This window comes from Phodopus roborovskii, unplaced genomic scaffold, assembly GCF_943737965.1.
Source record: "Phodopus roborovskii unplaced genomic scaffold, PHOROB, whole genome shotgun sequence".
NCBI classification, from domain to species: Eukaryota; Metazoa; Chordata; class Mammalia; order Rodentia; family Cricetidae; genus Phodopus; species Phodopus roborovskii.
In genome coordinates, this window is record NW_026126511.1 from 44,857,224 (window position 1) to 44,875,790 (window position 18,567).

The 18,567-nt window shown below is 38.5% G+C and overlaps 1 protein-coding gene across 1 annotated transcript; it reads left to right on the plus strand.

Moving 5' to 3' along the window:
- The first annotated feature begins 1,144 nt into the window (after positions 1-1,144).
- Adamdec1 (ADAM like decysin 1) lies at positions 1,145-17,464 on the plus strand. The gene is made up of 13 exons (XM_051195457.1): positions 1,145-1,287; positions 3,102-3,220; positions 4,446-4,522; positions 5,549-5,627; positions 5,942-6,018; positions 10,080-10,266; positions 10,477-10,533; positions 11,739-11,810; positions 12,078-12,247; positions 12,610-12,691; positions 13,333-13,463; positions 13,742-13,916; positions 17,375-17,464. The coding sequence occupies exons 1-13, from the start codon at positions 1,200-1,202 to the stop codon at positions 17,462-17,464; spliced, it is 1,404 nt and encodes a 467-aa protein (XP_051051414.1). The 5' UTR covers positions 1,145-1,199.
- Positions 17,465-18,567: the final 1,103 nt, after the last annotated feature.

Genomic DNA, 18,567 nt, shown 5'->3' on the forward strand with positions numbered 1-18,567 from the left:
ACTGCCCAGGCCTCCTAGCTGACACCACATTCAGGGGTCCTGGTTCAGTCCTATGTTAGTTCCCCAGCTGTCAGACAGCTGCTGTCTGTGAGCTCTTGCTTGTTCAGGTCAGCTGTTTCTGTGGGTTTCTCCAGCATGGTCTTCAACACTTTGTTCGTCACTCCTCCCTCTCTACAAGTGGATTCCAGTTCAGCTCAGTGCTTATCTGTGGATCTCTGCTTATTTTTCCTCAGATACTGGATGAAGGCTCGTGGATGGCCCTTCTTTATATCATTGCATAAAAGTCTTATCAAAGTGAACTGTGCAGATGTCAAAAGAGCTCATTTTCTGCTATTAGCCATCAGTGGATTAACTATTATCCTTCTCTATGTTTTCATTTAAGGAATGAAAATACAAAATTTTAGTGATGAGAAAGGCATATTACTTTAGCTGAAGCAGAGTTCATTATATACTTCAGTTAGATTCATATGAATGTGGCTGGGTTAAAGTGACACTGTTGAGACTATTTACATATGTAGGCTTCTTTGCAGTTCTCTCTCTCTCTCTCTCTCTCTCTCTCTCTCTCTCTCTCTGTGTGTGTGTGTGTGTGTGTGTGTGTATACCTACATGTTTGTGTGATCTCATATGAATGGTGAAAGAAACTTTGTAGTTGATATTACCAGAATCTCCTTTTACATTTGAAAACAGAGTGATTTATACTATTTAAGTTTGCAAGATTTTGTTTGGTGCTATATTTTTAAGATGACACACTTGGGCTGGGGAGATGGCTTGGTGGTCCCCAACACTAGCTGCTCTTGCAGAGGACCTAAGTTCCATGATTCCAATCACCCACATAGCAACTGGCAACCATCTATAACTCCAGTTCCAGGAGACCCAACAACCTCTTTTGGCCTCAGTAGGCACCACATGTGTGTGTGGTGCACAAAAATACATGCAGGCCAAATATATATTTGAGTCTCAGTCTTCATGTTCCTATCAGAGTAGAACTCAAGGCAAGCAGCTGTCCAGCTGTGGGCGAGTCCCTAATGAGCCTCCCAACAGATGTAAACATTGTCCTTAAAGGAGGACTGTTCTCTGGATTTTGATGCTGCAGTTCATTGGCCAGTTCACAACCCAATTAGAAAACATCCCTTAATCACACAAGTAACTTCCTTTTTAACTTCTAAAGAGAACTAGAGGAAGATAAAACTGGCCACTCTATGCTGCCTGGAACCTCTCGGCTACCCACAGAAACCAGCATGTCTTTGGTCCTGCTCTCTGTCCTGTGGCTCATCATTCAAACCAAAGGTAAGTATAGGCATATTATAAAAAAACATTCCTATCATTTAATGAGTATACCCATGAGAAAAAAAATGTCCTTTTCACTCATAATATGAAGATCAGTGCAGTTTGTCTTGTGTCTTTCTCCACTGAAGTAAACTATATACTTACATGCATTCATAAGAGTTTATACGTACATAATTATAGGTGATGGTATATATACTCTTTCAAATTTTATATACTTCACCAAATAAAAATCATGTTTATGTATTATGTGATATTTTTCAAAATAGATGAAACAATGTTTGATTATTTCTCTATTTTCATTTATAGTATTAAGTACAATTGTATTTAATATAGTCATTAACCAAGGCTATTTATCAATTGGTACCTTGGAAAATTTCTCAGGAGTAGGGAAGGATTCTCAAAACTAGGGCATAGTTACAAGAAGAGTCATGGAGAGGTAACTCTTTCTCCCTTTGAAGCTGGTTATTGAGAGACTAACCAAGAACTTGACAACCATTATCTGCTCTCTTACTACACCATACATAAGCTAAATGCACCAGTGCCATCACTGGTTATCTTGCTAGGGGTGACATCACAATCATGTTAAACATTCAAATGCTGGAAGCCTGCACATTCCCATTCATAAAGATGTACGTAGTAAATCTCCAGCTGAAACAGTTGAAGACTATAGCTGGGATTTACCTAAACTCAAAATCCTTGCTATTTGTTCAATGATACTATTCGAAGGTTTTTATCTAGGGCTGGCTAGAGTCTTTGTATGTCTCATATGTTTCTTAAATTGTTAAGCCCTAGTGAGGTTCCCAAAGAGATGGTAAAGTAGAATAACAGACAATAATGAAACCTATTTTTTAGGTCCTCTTAGTTTCTATAAACTATGTGGTCACAGTTATGGCTGCAGTTTGCACAATAACTTAGTTAATTGTCACACTTCTAAAGAACTCTGACCACCATAATAAGGAAGAATCTTTCCCAAAGCTTTGGAAACACAAGTATTCAATGGTATGATTGACTTATGTGAATAATTGCAAAATTTAAAAAAACAAGAGAAAAGATATGCCTTCGTTTTCTAACAACGGCGCTGCAGAGTTTCGCACAGTTTATATGTGCAGCTTTTATACTATTTTAAAAAGACAATAAAGGACAGAAGGCAAAGTGACTTTCATTAATCCTTTTAGCTAGGACAGTAAACCACAAATTTTGACTCTGATCATTTCTTTCCTTATCATTTGTAAACAAGAGAAACACAACTTAAAATACATTAAGAAGAAACTTTAAAGTACATTAAGAAGAAACTTTTATTATAAAAATTTCCCCCATGTGCTTTCTGTTCCTTTAAACTTTCTTTAAGAGATGTTAATAAGAGCTTTATATCCTGTGAAATCTACAGTTTTGAGGGTAAAACTGTAAAGGAAGGTTATCTTGGCTTATTGTCAACAAAGGCATGAAATCTCTGGGAATAAGGTCCCTCCTAAGAGTAAAGTAATGCTTGCTTGTGGAAATACTCATTTTAGGAGAGTATAGTCAAGAAATTCCAAGTTGAAGAAGACTACAAAGGAATGCACTCAGTTACTACAGATTCTGGGTTTACCAAGCAATGCTCTTGATCCAAGATGAACTGCCTCTCTATGAGGAGGTGTAGTTTTCCATGTCATTCTAGTAGTTAGAGAGACAGGAAACAATCCTTTGTCATTAAAGTTGAAAAGGAGGAACAATCTGTTCAGAATGGTTGAATCATGTCCATAGGACAAAGCAATCAGCCAAACAAATCAAAACACTGTCAGTCATTCTTATTAACTTTTTCTGGCTTTCTCTAGTGATAGATACAAAGTCAACCCCTGAGTTAAAGCTCTATGACATAGTTCATCCTAAAAAACTACCCATCTTACACAGAAGAGGAACTGAGAACAACCAGACAGAGAGATATGGCAAAGAGGTAAGTCATGTTTCACGATCATCTGAAAACAAAAATGAAGGGCTTTCAATGGTAGTGTGATATTACAGTCAACATCCAGCAGTTTCATCTTGCAGTACATCTATGAGTTCTGATTTTGAAGATTCTAGAATGTAGTACTCAAGGGGGACAAGAAGGATTATTGGGGTATGAAGTTTATTAGAAACATCATTAGAACTACAGATAAACAAATAGGCAGATAACAACATGGCTAGGTGTCCCAGCCCCAAAGATAGACTGCATGACAGGTCTCTGAAATGGAATCAGACTCAAGAGGAAAATTTTGGGGTTCCTACTAAGAGGTTTCTGAGGAAGTTGTGGTTTCTATAACAGGTTTCTGCAGCCCAGCTCTTTGATTCCCACAGAGCAAGGGAGGTCACTAGGAAACAGGATGACTGGCCAGTGGGAGCCCTTTAAAGTGTCCCGGGCTGTAAGCTTACGTCCTTAGGTGGGGAATCTGGGTACCTGGAAGTCTGTTAGTTAGAGCTTCACAGAAGGTGCTCTGGGGAGAACGGGGGTGAGGAGGCTATCAGTATCTGTGAGAGGGGAGAGGCTGCTGCTGGTGCTTTGGCCTAAGCAGTAGTCTCATCTTAACTCTGGTGGAGAGACAGCACATGACTTCTCAGTACTTAGTAATAATTTACATCAGAGAAGAAACTTCCTGGCTTAATACTAAAGGTAAAAGTTCTTAGACATGTCCTCAAATCCATGGGAGAAAAGGACAAAAGCAAGGCAGATAGTTCTAGAAGTGGGCTTTCTTTCCTTTCAGCCTTTTCACACGTCTGCCTTCTCTCCACTCACTCATTCCCCAGTGACTATACCTTTCTACAAAGTAGAAAAGTATGCTACCATATTGCCGATATGCCCTCATTCTGTGACATTTATTATTATCAATAATAATTGTGGATATTAATTATTAATTACTATATGTAGATAATAAATAATTGCTATATAAATATATATTATATAATTATACAGAGAGTAATGTGTGTGATTATCAGGTGATTATATTTTAGGAAGTCCATAGTAATATGCAAATTACATTTGTTTTAGATATAAAAAAGATAAGGTGTAAGAGAAATGCTTCAAACTTCTTTATTTCTGCTATAGAAATGCATAGTGTACATAACTGGCATGTTAAAATAGTTACAATTTTTAGATTGGCTGAGAACTATGTGCTTACAACTACATCATTAAATATTTTCAGGAAAGATATGCTCCTGAAGTTCAATATCAGATCATACTAAATGGAGAAGAAATTACCTTCCACCTAAAGAGAAGCAAGTAAGGACAATTAACTTCCAGAAAGCACTGGTTGTAATAGCAGAATATTGGGGCACTTCTTGGCTGTTGCTTCATTTCTGTGGCTGAGATAAAATACCGTGACAAAATCACATTACAGGAGAGAGGGGTTGCTTTAGCTTATAGTTCCAGGCTGCAGTTCAACATTGCAGGGAATTGCAATGCCAGGACCTTAAAACAACTGGTCATATGTTACCCACAGTCAGAAGCAGAGTTATGAATGCAAGCATGTGTCCTGCTCAGCTAACTTCTCCTACTCTTACACACCCAAAGATCCCAAATTCAGGAATGCTGTCATGGGATACGCTTCCAGGCTTTGTCTTCCCATGTAAGTGAAGGTACCGAAGTCAGTCTCCCATAAATGTCTACAAGGGCTCCTATGCCCAATAGGAGACAGAAACAGTAGAACCTCCAGAAGCTGGCCTGTCTTACACAGTGAGACAAGAGAAAATCATGAAACACTGTCTCAAACAAGGTGCAAGATGAGGACTCACACATGAATGTGTCATCTGATCTCCATGTGTATGCTGCAAAATATGCAATTACACATAAACACATATGCAGAATCCCTTCCCCCTAATCCACACATACATAATAATTATAAGCCTGAATCAGGGTACACAACCTAGCTATAGATTCTAGAGAAAGAAGGATGGAACAGCACAAGTTTTCTAACAGTCAGTAAGTCTCCTTTGTTGGTCTCTTACATACACCTATGACTCAGCACCCTCCAAAGACTGTTTTCTTGCTCCAAAGAATCCTATCACAGCTCTACCCACTCATGTTTGAAGCTAAATCTGCAATAGAAAATTAATTGAGTGAATTCCCCCTTCAAAGTTAACTACATGCTTTGATTTATGTTTGTAGGAAAGTCCCAGTGTTAGAAAAAGATTAATGGTCTAAAGTCAACTGTATACACAGTTATTCCCATAGTACAGAAAATGGTGTCAGATAAATCAGTATTTTCTGGTATCATGAGTGACTTATGCAGCTTTCTACTCTCTGCAGGCATCTTCTGGGGCCAGACAACACTGAAACATCTTACTCACCCAAAGGAGAAGAGGCAACCAGACACTCTCAGGATGTGGTAGGCTATGAATCCATCATGGGATCTACCATTTACTTTGTCAAATACATAGGTCTGAGGAAAGTTTTTAAATGCATCAAGTGACTTGAAATAGAAGTGATTATCCATGGCCAGGGAGACAGATTTAAAGATAGGAGTGAACGCACAGTAACACTCATACATGCAATGCTAATACACCTACACTCAATTAGAAATTCCCACATACTTAAACAAAGTCATTTAAAAATATTTATTTATTTGTGTGTGTGTGTGTGTGTGTGTGTGTGTGTGTAAAATGTCTAAATTTATACAGCTAAATATATTTTCTACTACAGAAACCCTGCTACTATGAAGGCTACATCCTGAATGCAAGGGACACTTTTGCCAGTATCAGTACATGTGATGGACTGAGGTGAGAACTGTCACAGCACATATTAAACACTAAATGACTTCTTGTCACAGAGCCTTAAGTACTTCTCATGTCTTCTGTTTTCTTCTTCCTATTTGGATTGTTTTTGTTCATCATTAATCCATAAGTCACTGAATTATGTGGTTAAAATGAAGAAACTATCATGGTACAGTCACTGTTCCATAAGTCAGGTCCCACTCTATCAAAGCTTAACACTGGACCTCAATGACATATGTGTCCATTACCAAGTTCATCTACTTCACTCCTGGAAACAATTGGGTCATATTTTCTTAACAAGTCATGTGTGTAGTTTTATATCTCTCATGTGATTAAAACATAAAATAAAATATGTAATAGTTATTCCAGCATGGTTCATATTTAACATAACATCACTACATTATAGAATGCCTCCATGGACATAGATTTTATTGGCTTTTACATCAGCTTTACAATATGGGAACACACATAGTAATTTTTTATTTCTTAGCTAATTGTCATCGTAGTAAGTGTCTTTGAGCTATTCCTAGTCCCAATTTGTAACCCAGCTACTCTAAATGAACTTTTTGTTGTTCTTTCTAGGGTTCTGGGTGTCTAAATAGTCATTTACTCCATTCTCCACTCTGTTCATAGAAACTGACAAGGAATATTTTATAAACAGAAACTATTGAAGAATATTTATCTTACTTATGTTAAATCCAAATTCTATGGAATTCTTCATTTTAGTAATTCTTGAGCTTACTCTGGTAAATGACATAGACTTTCTTTTTCTTTTTTTTCACTTTTATTGAAAACAGCCTCTCCACCCAAATAATACATCCTGTTTATGACCATCCCTCAATTTACCCCTCCCAGTTCTTTAACCATCCAGTTCTACTTCCTTTCTGTTTCTCATTAGAAAATAAACAGGCTTCTAAGGAATAACTATAGTATATTATACTATACTATGTTACAAACAAAAACCAATACATAGGAATAGGATAAAACAAAACAAACAAACAAACAAACAAAAAACAGAAGGAAAAGGGCACAAGAAGAGACACAGGAAACAGATATAGACACAGACACCCACTTATTCTCACACTCAGGAATGCTGTAAAATCCACTAAACTGGAAGCCATGAATATATATGCAAAGGACATATAATGTAAAAAGAGCAAAATGGGTCAAATAATGGCATCATGAGACAAAAACCTCCAGTGACACCGTCAAGTTTTTTTTCTGCTGGCAGGTAGCTGAGCATGCAGCCTACTTAAGAGTAGTTACTTTCCCCAGTGAGACTATTTTAGAGAAATCCAAATTTTCATTTGCAAGTGGTTATCAAAAGAGATGGCTTGTGAGTTAGTGATGGGGACATATTTCTACTTCTCTTAGCTCTAGGACCCTATTGGTACAGACCTGTGCAGGCCCTGCCTGTCCATGCTACCTGTCTTTGGGAGCTGGCATGTGCCTCCATCTTGCTGATTTAGAAGGCCTTTTGAAATTGGGGTCCTGTATCCTCCCCTCTGGTTCTTACATTCTTTCTGCCTCTTCTTCCCCAGGGTTCCTTAAGCCCTAAGGAGAGGGAAGAACTGATTGGTAGCAGGTCTCTCACTCTAGGCATAATAGGTGGCTGTGGACCCCTGCATTTGTTCCCATCTGCTTCAGGAGGAAGTTTCTCTGATGATGACTGAGAAAGACACTGGTCTATGAGTATAGCAGGATGTAATTAGGATTCATTTTATAGCTACGATTGTGTTTAGAACAGTAGTATTTTTTTTTACCCTAGGTCCCTGAGCTATCTAGTCTTAGGTTCCTGGTCACCCAAGCAGTGTTGGTTATCTCATGGAGTTGGCCTTCAGTCTAATTAAATATTGGCTGGTTACTTCCATGAGTTTTATGCCACCATTGCACTAGCATATCTAGCAGGCAGGGCACCATTGTAGATCAAAGGGTTCGTTGCTGTGCTGGTGTTTATGATTCTCATTTGGTAGCATGCAGAGTATCTTCCTGTACCAAAGATGATGATAACTCAAGGATGAAGACTCTATGTGTGCACCAGCTCCACTCCCCCACCTTCAGTGAGGTGTGTAGTGCTGTCTCCAGCAACGGGGCGCTATTGTCAGTTGTAGAGAGCATCCTATATTCTTGGCAACAGCCTGGATTATTTGGGAGCTCCAATGAGACTCTTTGCCTAATCCCTGGGAGGCTTCATTTGGTAACAAGAGGTGGTGAGTTGTGGCTTTGTCTCTTCATCTCCATTATTTGGTGATTTCATCTAGAGCCCATTCATATATGTATACATTTTACTGCATTAAGATTTCATACTACACCTTAAATGGCCCTTAATTTTAGCTGTCTCTCCCCATATTCTCTCTCCTGTTCTCCCTTCTCTCTCCTCCCCCTGTTGAACTTCCCATTTCAGTCTCTGTCACCCATCCATAATTATCTATTCTACCTAGAGGGATATTTCCCCTTAGTATTTTATTCTATACCTAACCTCTGTGATTCTACAGGTTGCGGCTTGGTTATCATTGACACAATAGTTAATATCCACATATAAACAAATACATACCTTATTTTCTTTCTGTGTCTGAGATACTTCACTCAGGATGTTCCCCCCCCCCCCGGTTCCATCCATTGACCTGCAAATTTCATGATGCTATATTTTAACAGTTGAGTACTATTCCGTGGTGTAAATGTGACATATTTTAAAAAATCTATTCATCTTTAAGGGACATCTAAATTGTTTCCAAATTCTGGCTATTATGAATAGAGCAGCAATGAACATGGTTGAGCAGGTGTCTGTGTGGTAAGATGAAGCATCCTTTGGATATGTGTCTAACAGAGGTATAGCTGGATCATATATATATATATATATATATATATATATATATATATATCCCTCTGTTCCCTCTCCCTCCCTCCCTCTTTCCCTCTCTCCCACCCTCTCATGCCCCCCAAACCCCTCTTCCCTCCCATCCCTTCACTCCACATGTAGGGTGATGCCTTCCAGGAGGGATCATCTAAATCTGTAAAGTCATTTGGAGTAGGGACTAGGCCTTCTCTCCTGCCTCTAGGTTAAGGGAATATCCCTCCATGAGGAATGTGCTCCCAAAGTTCTTTTGTGCACTAGGTATACATCCTGGTTCCACTGTCCGAGGTCCCTTTAGCTGAGACCCATGTTCAGGGAGTCTGAGTCAGTCCCATGCTGGATTCCCAGCTATTAGTCTGGGGGCCCATTAGCTCCTCCTTGTTCAGGTCAGCTATCTCTATGTGTTTCTGTAGCCTTGTCCTCCCTCTCTGCATTTGGATTCCAGTTCGGCTCAGTGTTTAGTTGTGGGTGATGAGATCAACAACTAACTTATCCACATCATAGAGTCCTCATCTAGTAGCTGAATCTTAAAGTAGATCAATTCCCACCATTCTGAGGAACTGACAAACTGATTTCTATAGTGGCTGTACATGTTTTCACTACCACCAGCAATGGATGCGTGCTCCCCTTACTCCACATCCTTGCCAAAATGAACTGTCATTTCTTTTATTGACCTTAGCCATTCTGACATGTATAAGATGAAATCTCAAAGTAATCTTGATTTTCATTTCCCTGATGGCTAAAAATGTTGAATATTTAAGTGTTTATCAGTCATTTGATTTTCATTTTTGAGGATTTTCTGTTTAGATCTTTAACCTATTTTAATTTTTTTTCTTTAATAGCTGTTCTTTGAGTTCTTCATATATTTTGGATATTAGCCCTCTATTGGGTGTGTAGTTAGTAAAAATGTCTTCCTATTCTGTAGCCTGTCACTTTGTCTGAATGATGGTATCCTTTGCTGTACAGAGGCATTTCTATTTCATGAGGTCTTGTTTTTAATTATTGACTCCAGTGCCTGATGGCATAGGCTTCCTTTCAATACTGAGCATATACTGATTGTAATTTGAATGAATATGTGTCGTTTGCAAGGTCTATGACTGAAAAATCTATGTATAAAACTGGAATGGAGGAGAGTTATCCCTCCTTTCTGAATGGGACGTATGGATGGGCATACATGTCAGGTCATCCTAAAACACAATCTTATATCCCACAGAGGGTATTTCACACATCGTGATAAAAGATATAATATAAAGCCTCTCCAAAGCACAGATGAGGGGGAACATGCTGTCCTTACATACAGCCAAGGGGAAGCAGACACAGATAATTACAAACATGATGATAAGCATGCCGGCAGGAAACGAAGCCATCTTCGAATTTCCAGGTCACTGAAAGGCCCAAATGTGAGTATAGCTTTCTTCCAGCCTATATATTTTGGCTGTTTAAACAAGGATAGAAGGTGCACAGGTGCAGTCAGAAATGACAGACATATGCAAAGTCTCTGTTTACTTATTTCTTTAAAAACTTATTTTGGAGGGAAAATTGTAAGTGCCTGAATCATTGCCAGTAGAGATGATTATTAATGAGGTTCTCTTGTTTATTTTTTAAAACAGAAAGATTTCCAAGGACAGAAATACATTAATCTCTTCTTGGTGCTGGATAATGCCTTCGTGAGTACAAACAATGGGTATCCCTTTCTTAGTTCTCTCAACTTACAAGTCAACTAAAAGAGAAAGAAGCTATAAATTGTTTAGTTAGCAATGTGTTTTTGTTCATTTAGATGTCTTGGTTGCTTTGTTGACTAGTTTTTACACACCCCATGCCATTTATTTTCAATCAGTCACCAAATATTTATATAATTACAATAGACTTAATATCATACACCTATGTTCTAGTTTGTTTTCTGTTTCTATGGTAAACACCATGACCAAAAGCACCTTGGGGAGGGAAGGGTTTATTTAGCCTATATAGCCCATTGTCTAGGGAAGCTAAGGTAGAAACTCAAGACAGGGTCTGAGGTGGACCATGCAGAAACACAGTTACTGGCTTACTTTCCTGGCTTGCTGAGCTATACAGCCCATGTCCACCTGCCAAGGGGTGAGACAGCCCACAGTGAACTGGGCCTTCCCATATCAATAAGAAATCAAGAAAATGCTCCACAGAGATTCCCACAGTCCAGTCTTTGGAAGGCTGTTCTTCAACTAAGGTTGTTCTTAAGTGACTCTATATGATGTCAAGTAGACAAATCTAACCAGCGTATAACTATAAAAATTAAAGAAAAATATTTTACTAGAAAAATAAAGAAAATGTTTTGCTAAAGTATTAGATTGCTTTACTATTTTACCATAAAATATAAAAATTAGTGTAATAGGTAATATGTAAATATGAACACAAAGCTATACACAACTTTAAAAATATAAATACAGAGAAGCTATAGCATATGTTACCTCATAATGAAACCTGAATTAATATTGAATGGATAAAAATATTTAAACAATTAATTTGAGTATTCAACTTAAAGACCAATAAGAAAACCCAGTTCTAACCTTATAGTCCAAGACTAGAAACCTAAAGCAGGGAAAACATAAGTTTAAAAGCATCTTGACTGCATAGTGAGAACCTACCTCATGTCAAACCAAACAAAACAAAGAGAAAGATGAAAGACATTATGATGAATGCCTAATTTTGACCTTCTCAAAACCTCTATATTTGAAGTAGAATTTGTTCAAATAGAATCTAATGCAAGGCAGCCATAGATTTATTAGATGCTAACTATGTTATACTTTGTGTACTTTCTATTTAATCCTGCACCCATCAGCCTTCTCCCTTCAATTTTCTATGTTAATTTTGTATTATTACATTTTGTGTTTTTCAGTATAAGATGTATAATGGGAATGTGACTCGGATAAGAAGCTTTCTGTTTGAGGTGCTGGATCTGCTCAATGTGGTAAGGCATTTGTCATGTATATATGTTTTCAAACCTGTGCTTGGGCTTCCCTGTGACTTCCACTGTATGGGGCTAAGAGTCACATAAGAGTAGGAGCTCATCAGTGAGAATCATATACAGTAACAAAGCTATCTTCTAGAACTTCTGTTTTCAAGATGGAAATTCATGATATCTATTGCATCTCTTTATCTGTCACTTGTGGCCATCAAGAGTGCAGAAACTAATCCTGAGTGTTTTCATGAAGAAAAAAAAATGCTCTTTCCACAGATTTACAAAACCATAGATATTCAAGTGTCTTTGGTGGATATGGAAATCTGGTCTGACAATGATAAGATAAAGGTGGAACCCAGGATTGGTACCACATTCCAAAACTTTGTGACATGGCATCACTCAAACCTGGGAAAAAGGAAGACTCATAACCATGCCCAGCTTCTCAGGTGAATTCCTTCTTGCCAGGGAAGGGATACAAATGCAGATTGGGTGATTATATCCAGGGTTGCTTGACAAGAATTTCTGCTCACTCATATCTCTCCAGCAAATTGTAAGTCTTGATTACCAATTACAACCACTGGCAATTGACCCATAAATTATTTGAAGGTCCCTATAAGATTAATAAAACATGGTCTTGGATGGAAAATAACCATCTGTAATTATGGGGCTGTGATATAGTAGAAGCTATGCTGAGCCCTCATTAACATACAGAAGACAAGGGGAAACAAGGGAGGTCTATAATATCATTCCCATACGCTGCTGGTTTCCAGAGTCAGATTGTGATTGGGATTCTCTACTTTTCACACAGTGGATCTGGATTCCTTTATAAACGTGTAGGAATGGCAGCTGCAAATTCCTTGTGTACTTCATCTTCAGTGTCTGTTATTGAGGTTTGTATACTTCTACTAAGATATCCTATGATTCCATCTCTATGAAGATGAGCATCATGTCTTACACCAGAGTAAACACCATGACCACCAACTGAACTGATTAATCAAAGTACAAATGAAACCATTTTAGACTATTGCACTGAAGAGTCCTTGGACTACAAAATGTTAGCCTTGCAAAGGCTTTGTATTTCAGTTTGTATTAAAGAACAAGGACAACAATGTTGAGACAAAAAGAGCAACCAGTGTCCCTCTGTAGCCTCCAATATCTCTAAATGAATCTTTTGGTACAGTTGGTCAGAGGATATATAAGGAAAAGTGTGCATGTAAGGTATCATGTGCCCATTGGAAACAATGGCATACAAATTTCAACCACAATTTTACAGATGTGTGTCCATATCATGGCACCTAATAGCATATTCCATAGAGAATGTAGCTCGGTATTCACTCATTGAGCTTGAGCACTGACTATTCTTAGGAGCCAATCATTTCAAATACACAGGGCAAAAAGCAATGGCCATAAAATGAACTTAAGAATACACTGTTCTTCCTCTCCCAAGTATTCATATTAGGCATTACTCATTGAAAAGGACTGAGAAGTAACTGAATAAGGTAAGAAGTAACAGGCACTTCTATTTGTCCAGGCTAAAGGAAAGGATAATGTGGCTCTTGTAGCAGTGATGTCACATGAGTTGGGTCATGCCCTCGGTATGAAGGATGTTGTATACAGTACCAAGTGTCCCTCTGGCAGCTGTGTGATGAATCAGTACCTGAGGTAAGATGGTATCATCCCAAAGTAAAAGGAAAATCCCCATTCCTAAATAGATGTGCTATGCACATGTGGTAGGGGTACCTTCTCACAAAGGCTGGGTATCCTATTAATTCAGACTACAGCTTCTTCATTGGCAGCATAAAGATGTTCTGACAGTGACTAAATTTGGAGTTCCCACTGAACTGGGTTCCAAAGTGAGATCCATTAGATTCCTCTGTTTACTTATCACTCACAAGTTTCTATACTGTATATAATTCTATTCTATTTTTTTCCTATTTCAGTTCAAAATTCCCCAAGGATTTCAGTACTGCCAGTCGCTCACTCTTTCAGGGATTCATTTCATCTAGAAATGCAAGGTGTCTGTTGCTGGCACCTAATCCTAAAAATACAATAAAACCAACCTGTGGGAATCAAGTTTTGGAAGCAGGAGAAGGCTGTGACTGTGGCTCTCCTGAGGTATCAAAATACAAAAGGATTAAAGTTGTATTTATTAAGATTTTAAAGCAGAACTACTGGGGTAGTTCCATTTTCTTCTTTAAAAGATTTTGTGGTGTGTGTGTGTGTGTGTGTGTGTGTGTGTGTGTGTGTTTATGTACACACATATAACATGAAGACCCAAGAAAGGATGTCAAACCCTGTGGAACTGGAGATATAGGTGGTTTTGAATAGGCAAACCTAAGTGTTGGGATCTGAGCCCTAGTCCTTGAGATTATTTGGCAAGTGCTCTTAGCTGCTGAGCCATCTCTTCAGACCCCTTTACTTTTTGCAGTGTTCCTTTGTAAATTCTTCCTGGAGATGAACTTGATATCAGAGTATGACATAGATTTGTTAATGCTTGGTACTTTGCTTTTGCTTTTAGTTAATGACCCTATGAAAAACTTTAGACACACACACATACATGCACGCACGCGCACACACACACACACACACACACACACACACTCACACACACCAATAACAACAACAAAGAAAACACCAGCATCTGTTTATTACATGATCATACAAAGCCAAATGTAAAGAAGGAACACTTTGCCACATTCTTGTAGACACTGGGAAATTGCTTAGTTTCAGGCTAATGACTGGTGAAACTTGAGATTTAGCCATGATTTTTTTATGATAGCTCTTAGACTATCATAGAAAGCATCTTAGGTTTCTATTCATCAGGGCATCTATTCTGAAGCTTGGATTGTGTTTCAGATTCTTAATGTAGTTGTGTTGGAATTTGATTACTTATTTGGAAATATTTTCACATTTCCTTTTGTGCTGTCTAAGGCTTTCTTTTTGATGCAGATTATAATTCACTGATGCTACTTTTGATGCCAGTTTACTATTATCCTAGTGACTTATCAAGTGTTCATAAGAGTTGACCCCAATTTATTCTATGTAGGGAATTATATCCCATACATAATGACAATATAGTTTATGCTTTTTAGTTTTTATGTCTTCATATCTTATCCATGTCTCATGGTAGTTAGTAAATTTCCCATAAACAATGATAATCTTTGCTCCATCCTTCATTTTATTGGGCAGGTATTTTTGGCTATTTGTTATCTATATTTCTTTATGATGATGATCTATCATTTATCCACAGCATACATAAATACAAAGTCATGTTTAAGTGCTTCAGTTTTGGCTGCCAAAATTATCTACTAATTTTGCTACTTAGCAAAATATCAGCAATTGTCCCTCAAGTCCCTTAATTTGATGGATTTCATTTTGTTTTACACATTATTATCACAACATACCTGTGAGGGACTGTCCCCATTTTACAGAGGAGGAAATTGAGGCACACAGAGGTCAAGTGACTTGCCCAAGGTCACAGAGCGAGCAACCAAGCTAGAACATTCTCCCAGAGCAGTCCTTGCTTCAGCTGGGGGACCCCTGCAGCATGCACCAGACAGAGGATGTCCCCAATGCCCTTGAATCCTACCCAAGGTTTGCCAAACCATCTGCTGGGTCTGGCCCCTCCAGGTGGTCTGACTCAGCCTTGCCCTCCCCATCCTGCTCTGCTGGCCCAGGCCTTTGTAGCTCAGGGCTCAGAACCTTGGGGAATAAGAGTGTAGAAGTGGGGGACAGGAGAGATTGGAATGAAAATTACAACAGAAAAAAAAAACAAGGGGGGCTGCTTACATACAAGGCTTATTCTTACACACATTTGTACACACACCTAGATATAGTACAGGTAAAAATATATGCTATTCACACACCTGCCTCCTGCAGGTACTCTGAGAGCCAGTGGCAGCGGCTGGTGGGCTTGGGTGAGCAGATGGGCATTTATTAAATATACACTCTAAGGTCTATGTGCATATGCACACATACGTACAGACACTGCCACCTGTCCCAGGGAAACTGGGCAAAGGTGCAGCCAATGACAGACAACCACCTGGAAGCCACTTGGGAGTCCTAAATTTTCTTTAGCTGAAGGAAGGGGCTCGAGCATGGTAACCATGGTTTCCCCACATGTGCTTCAAGGACCAGCACTTTTTTCCTCTGCTCAGAGGCCAGTCCAGCCTGACACTGCCTAGGCAGTTGAATGGCAGCAGAGAGTGGGCACGGCAGCGGTGCGTGGGCCGACAGTGTGTGAGCACTGAGTGGGGAGAGTGGGGAGAGGGAGGAATGCTGCCCATCTCTGTCCTCTGTATGATCAGGCAACAATTACATTTTAGAGTAAGAAAAGTCACATAGTTGAGGTATTATAGTGATAAACTGGAGTTTAAATAATATAGTGCATGCATTTGTGTGTGCACATGCATCTGACCTGTGTGTGTGTGTGTGTGTGCATGTGCGTGTGTGTGTGACAGAGAGAAAGAGAGAGAGAGAGAGAGAGAGAGAGAGAGAGAGAGAGAGAGAGAGAGAGAGAGATGAAGACAAATTTCAACAATAAATATTGTTATCCAGTCATGGAAAAAAAAATCTATTTCAACTGGATAGTACAGAAATGTTCATCCTTGAAACTTTCAACAGATTTAAGTGCAATGCTTTCAAGAAAAATTCTTTTGACCAAATTCTTTGCCATTTTTCCCTTCTTGGTCTTTAATGACAGTGTTCACTGAGCATAACATTTATTCCTATTATTGACTTTCCCTGGTTATGATCACTGGAATTAGTACAGCAGAGGAAGTAAGTTTAAACAGGTAAACTTCTCTGATAAGGCCTGAGAACTGCACTAATATGAATTTAGAGAGAAATTTGATTATGTCCAGCTAGCAGTTTTAACCTTGGGCCCCGTAAGCTGCTCAGCCATGGATTTTTGACTAGATTTCCAGTGCCAAGTATGAGTTTCCTCTGTGTCCAATCAGTAAGCAATTTGTTACCCCATAAAATTTGATTGCACTGCAGTGGATAGCCCTCACTTAGGGGCATATGAGTTATTAAAAGTAAAATAAAGCTAGGCCTGATGGCAACACTCAGGAGGCAAAGGCAGGCAGATCTGTGAGTACAAGGTCAACTAGTCTCCAAAGGAAGTTCTAGAACAGTCAGGACTACATAGACAGACTCTGTCTCAAAAACAAAAAACAAAAAAGGACATGAGGTTAAGAGAGAATGGAAAGGGACAGGGTGGATCTGGGAAGGAATATCAGGGCTAAATATGATCAAAATATGTTCTGTGAAATTTATACTAGACATGAAATCTTTATTTATTATTTTTGTTGGTGGTGGTGGTGGTTTTTTTTTTTTTTTTTTTTTTTTGTTTTGTTTTGTTTCGTTTTGTTTTGGTTTGGTTTTTTTTTTTTTTTTTTTTTTTCTTTTGAGACAGGGTTTCTCCATTGTTTTTGGAAACTGTCCTGGAACTAGCTCTTATAGACCAGGCTGGCCTCGAACTCACAGAAATTTGCTTGCCTCTGCCTGCCTCCCAAGTGTGGGATTAAAGGCGTGAGCCACCACTCAAGGATTGTCTTATTTGTTCTTTGTAGGAATGTACCAACCTCTGTTGTGAGCCCCTGACATGTAAGCTGAAATCCCAACCTGACTGCCAAGAAGAAGCATCCAACCATATCACGTAAGTACCATCTTGTCATTGTTCCCCAAATGTCTTCTCTATTTTGTTTCAGATTTCAAAAAGGACTCAATAACACTAAAAACAAAATTCATCTACGCTTTTTAAATTTCCTAATTTTGTAATGGAGAAAGAAAGAATGCATTATACACAAATTCAAGGCCGTGCGGTTGGTCACACATGGATGAGAAAACAGGTTACTCTGACATTCATGAGATTAGAGTTCCCCGAACTTCTGCTAAAATTTGTGTACCTTCTTATAGTTATCATGTCAGTATGAAAAGACTTAAAGTGCATTTCTAACAAGACTTGATTGACTAGCACAATTCATTCTTCGTTAGAGATGATAGGTATTGTTTGCAAGGTACAGAAATCAATAACTGTTTAGAACTCTGTGTAAGAGTTGACAGGTTTTTTTCCTTTTAAAATGTCTCGGTGGAATACAATCCAGCTTTTATTTTGGGGTGACCTGTGGATCAGTGTGACTTGGGGTAAGGAAACCGATGACATGGTGTTTAGGATTAATTTTTTTGTTTGGGTGTTAAAAAGTCTCTGTATATAGACAGTGTAACAATAACAGGTATCAGAAAGCTGGGAATCAGAAGACCCTTTCTCAGACATTTCCAGGAATTAAAACTGCAGAGACAATCAAATAAAATAACCAATGCCAACATCATTCAATATCACTTCAATAGTAAAGGAACAAGGTCAAAAGAAAATGAAGATTCCTTTTCTATTTACTAAGCAGTGTTGAGTACTTGGTAACCTATGATGTGAGTTCACATTGCAGAGCTCAGAAGTAGAGTATGTATAAAAGTAAAAAGGAGAAGAAAACAATCAAACAAAAACCTTAGTTCCTTGGAGGACTGGAATGATAAATTGCTATATGCCCTTTTCATGTAAAATGGGAAGTTCAGCATCAATTGAAGAAACTTGAACTTGGATTCTAGATATTAAATTCTAGTCTTAAGTCTGCAAAATACTGTAGGATTTAGGACAAATTACTGAATTCTCTTCCTTCTTGTGCCATGAAAATACTAATGTGCTTTCCCAGTATGGTTGCTAGTATTGTTTAGTCTATAAATTTCCATTTGTGCCAGTCCATAATAT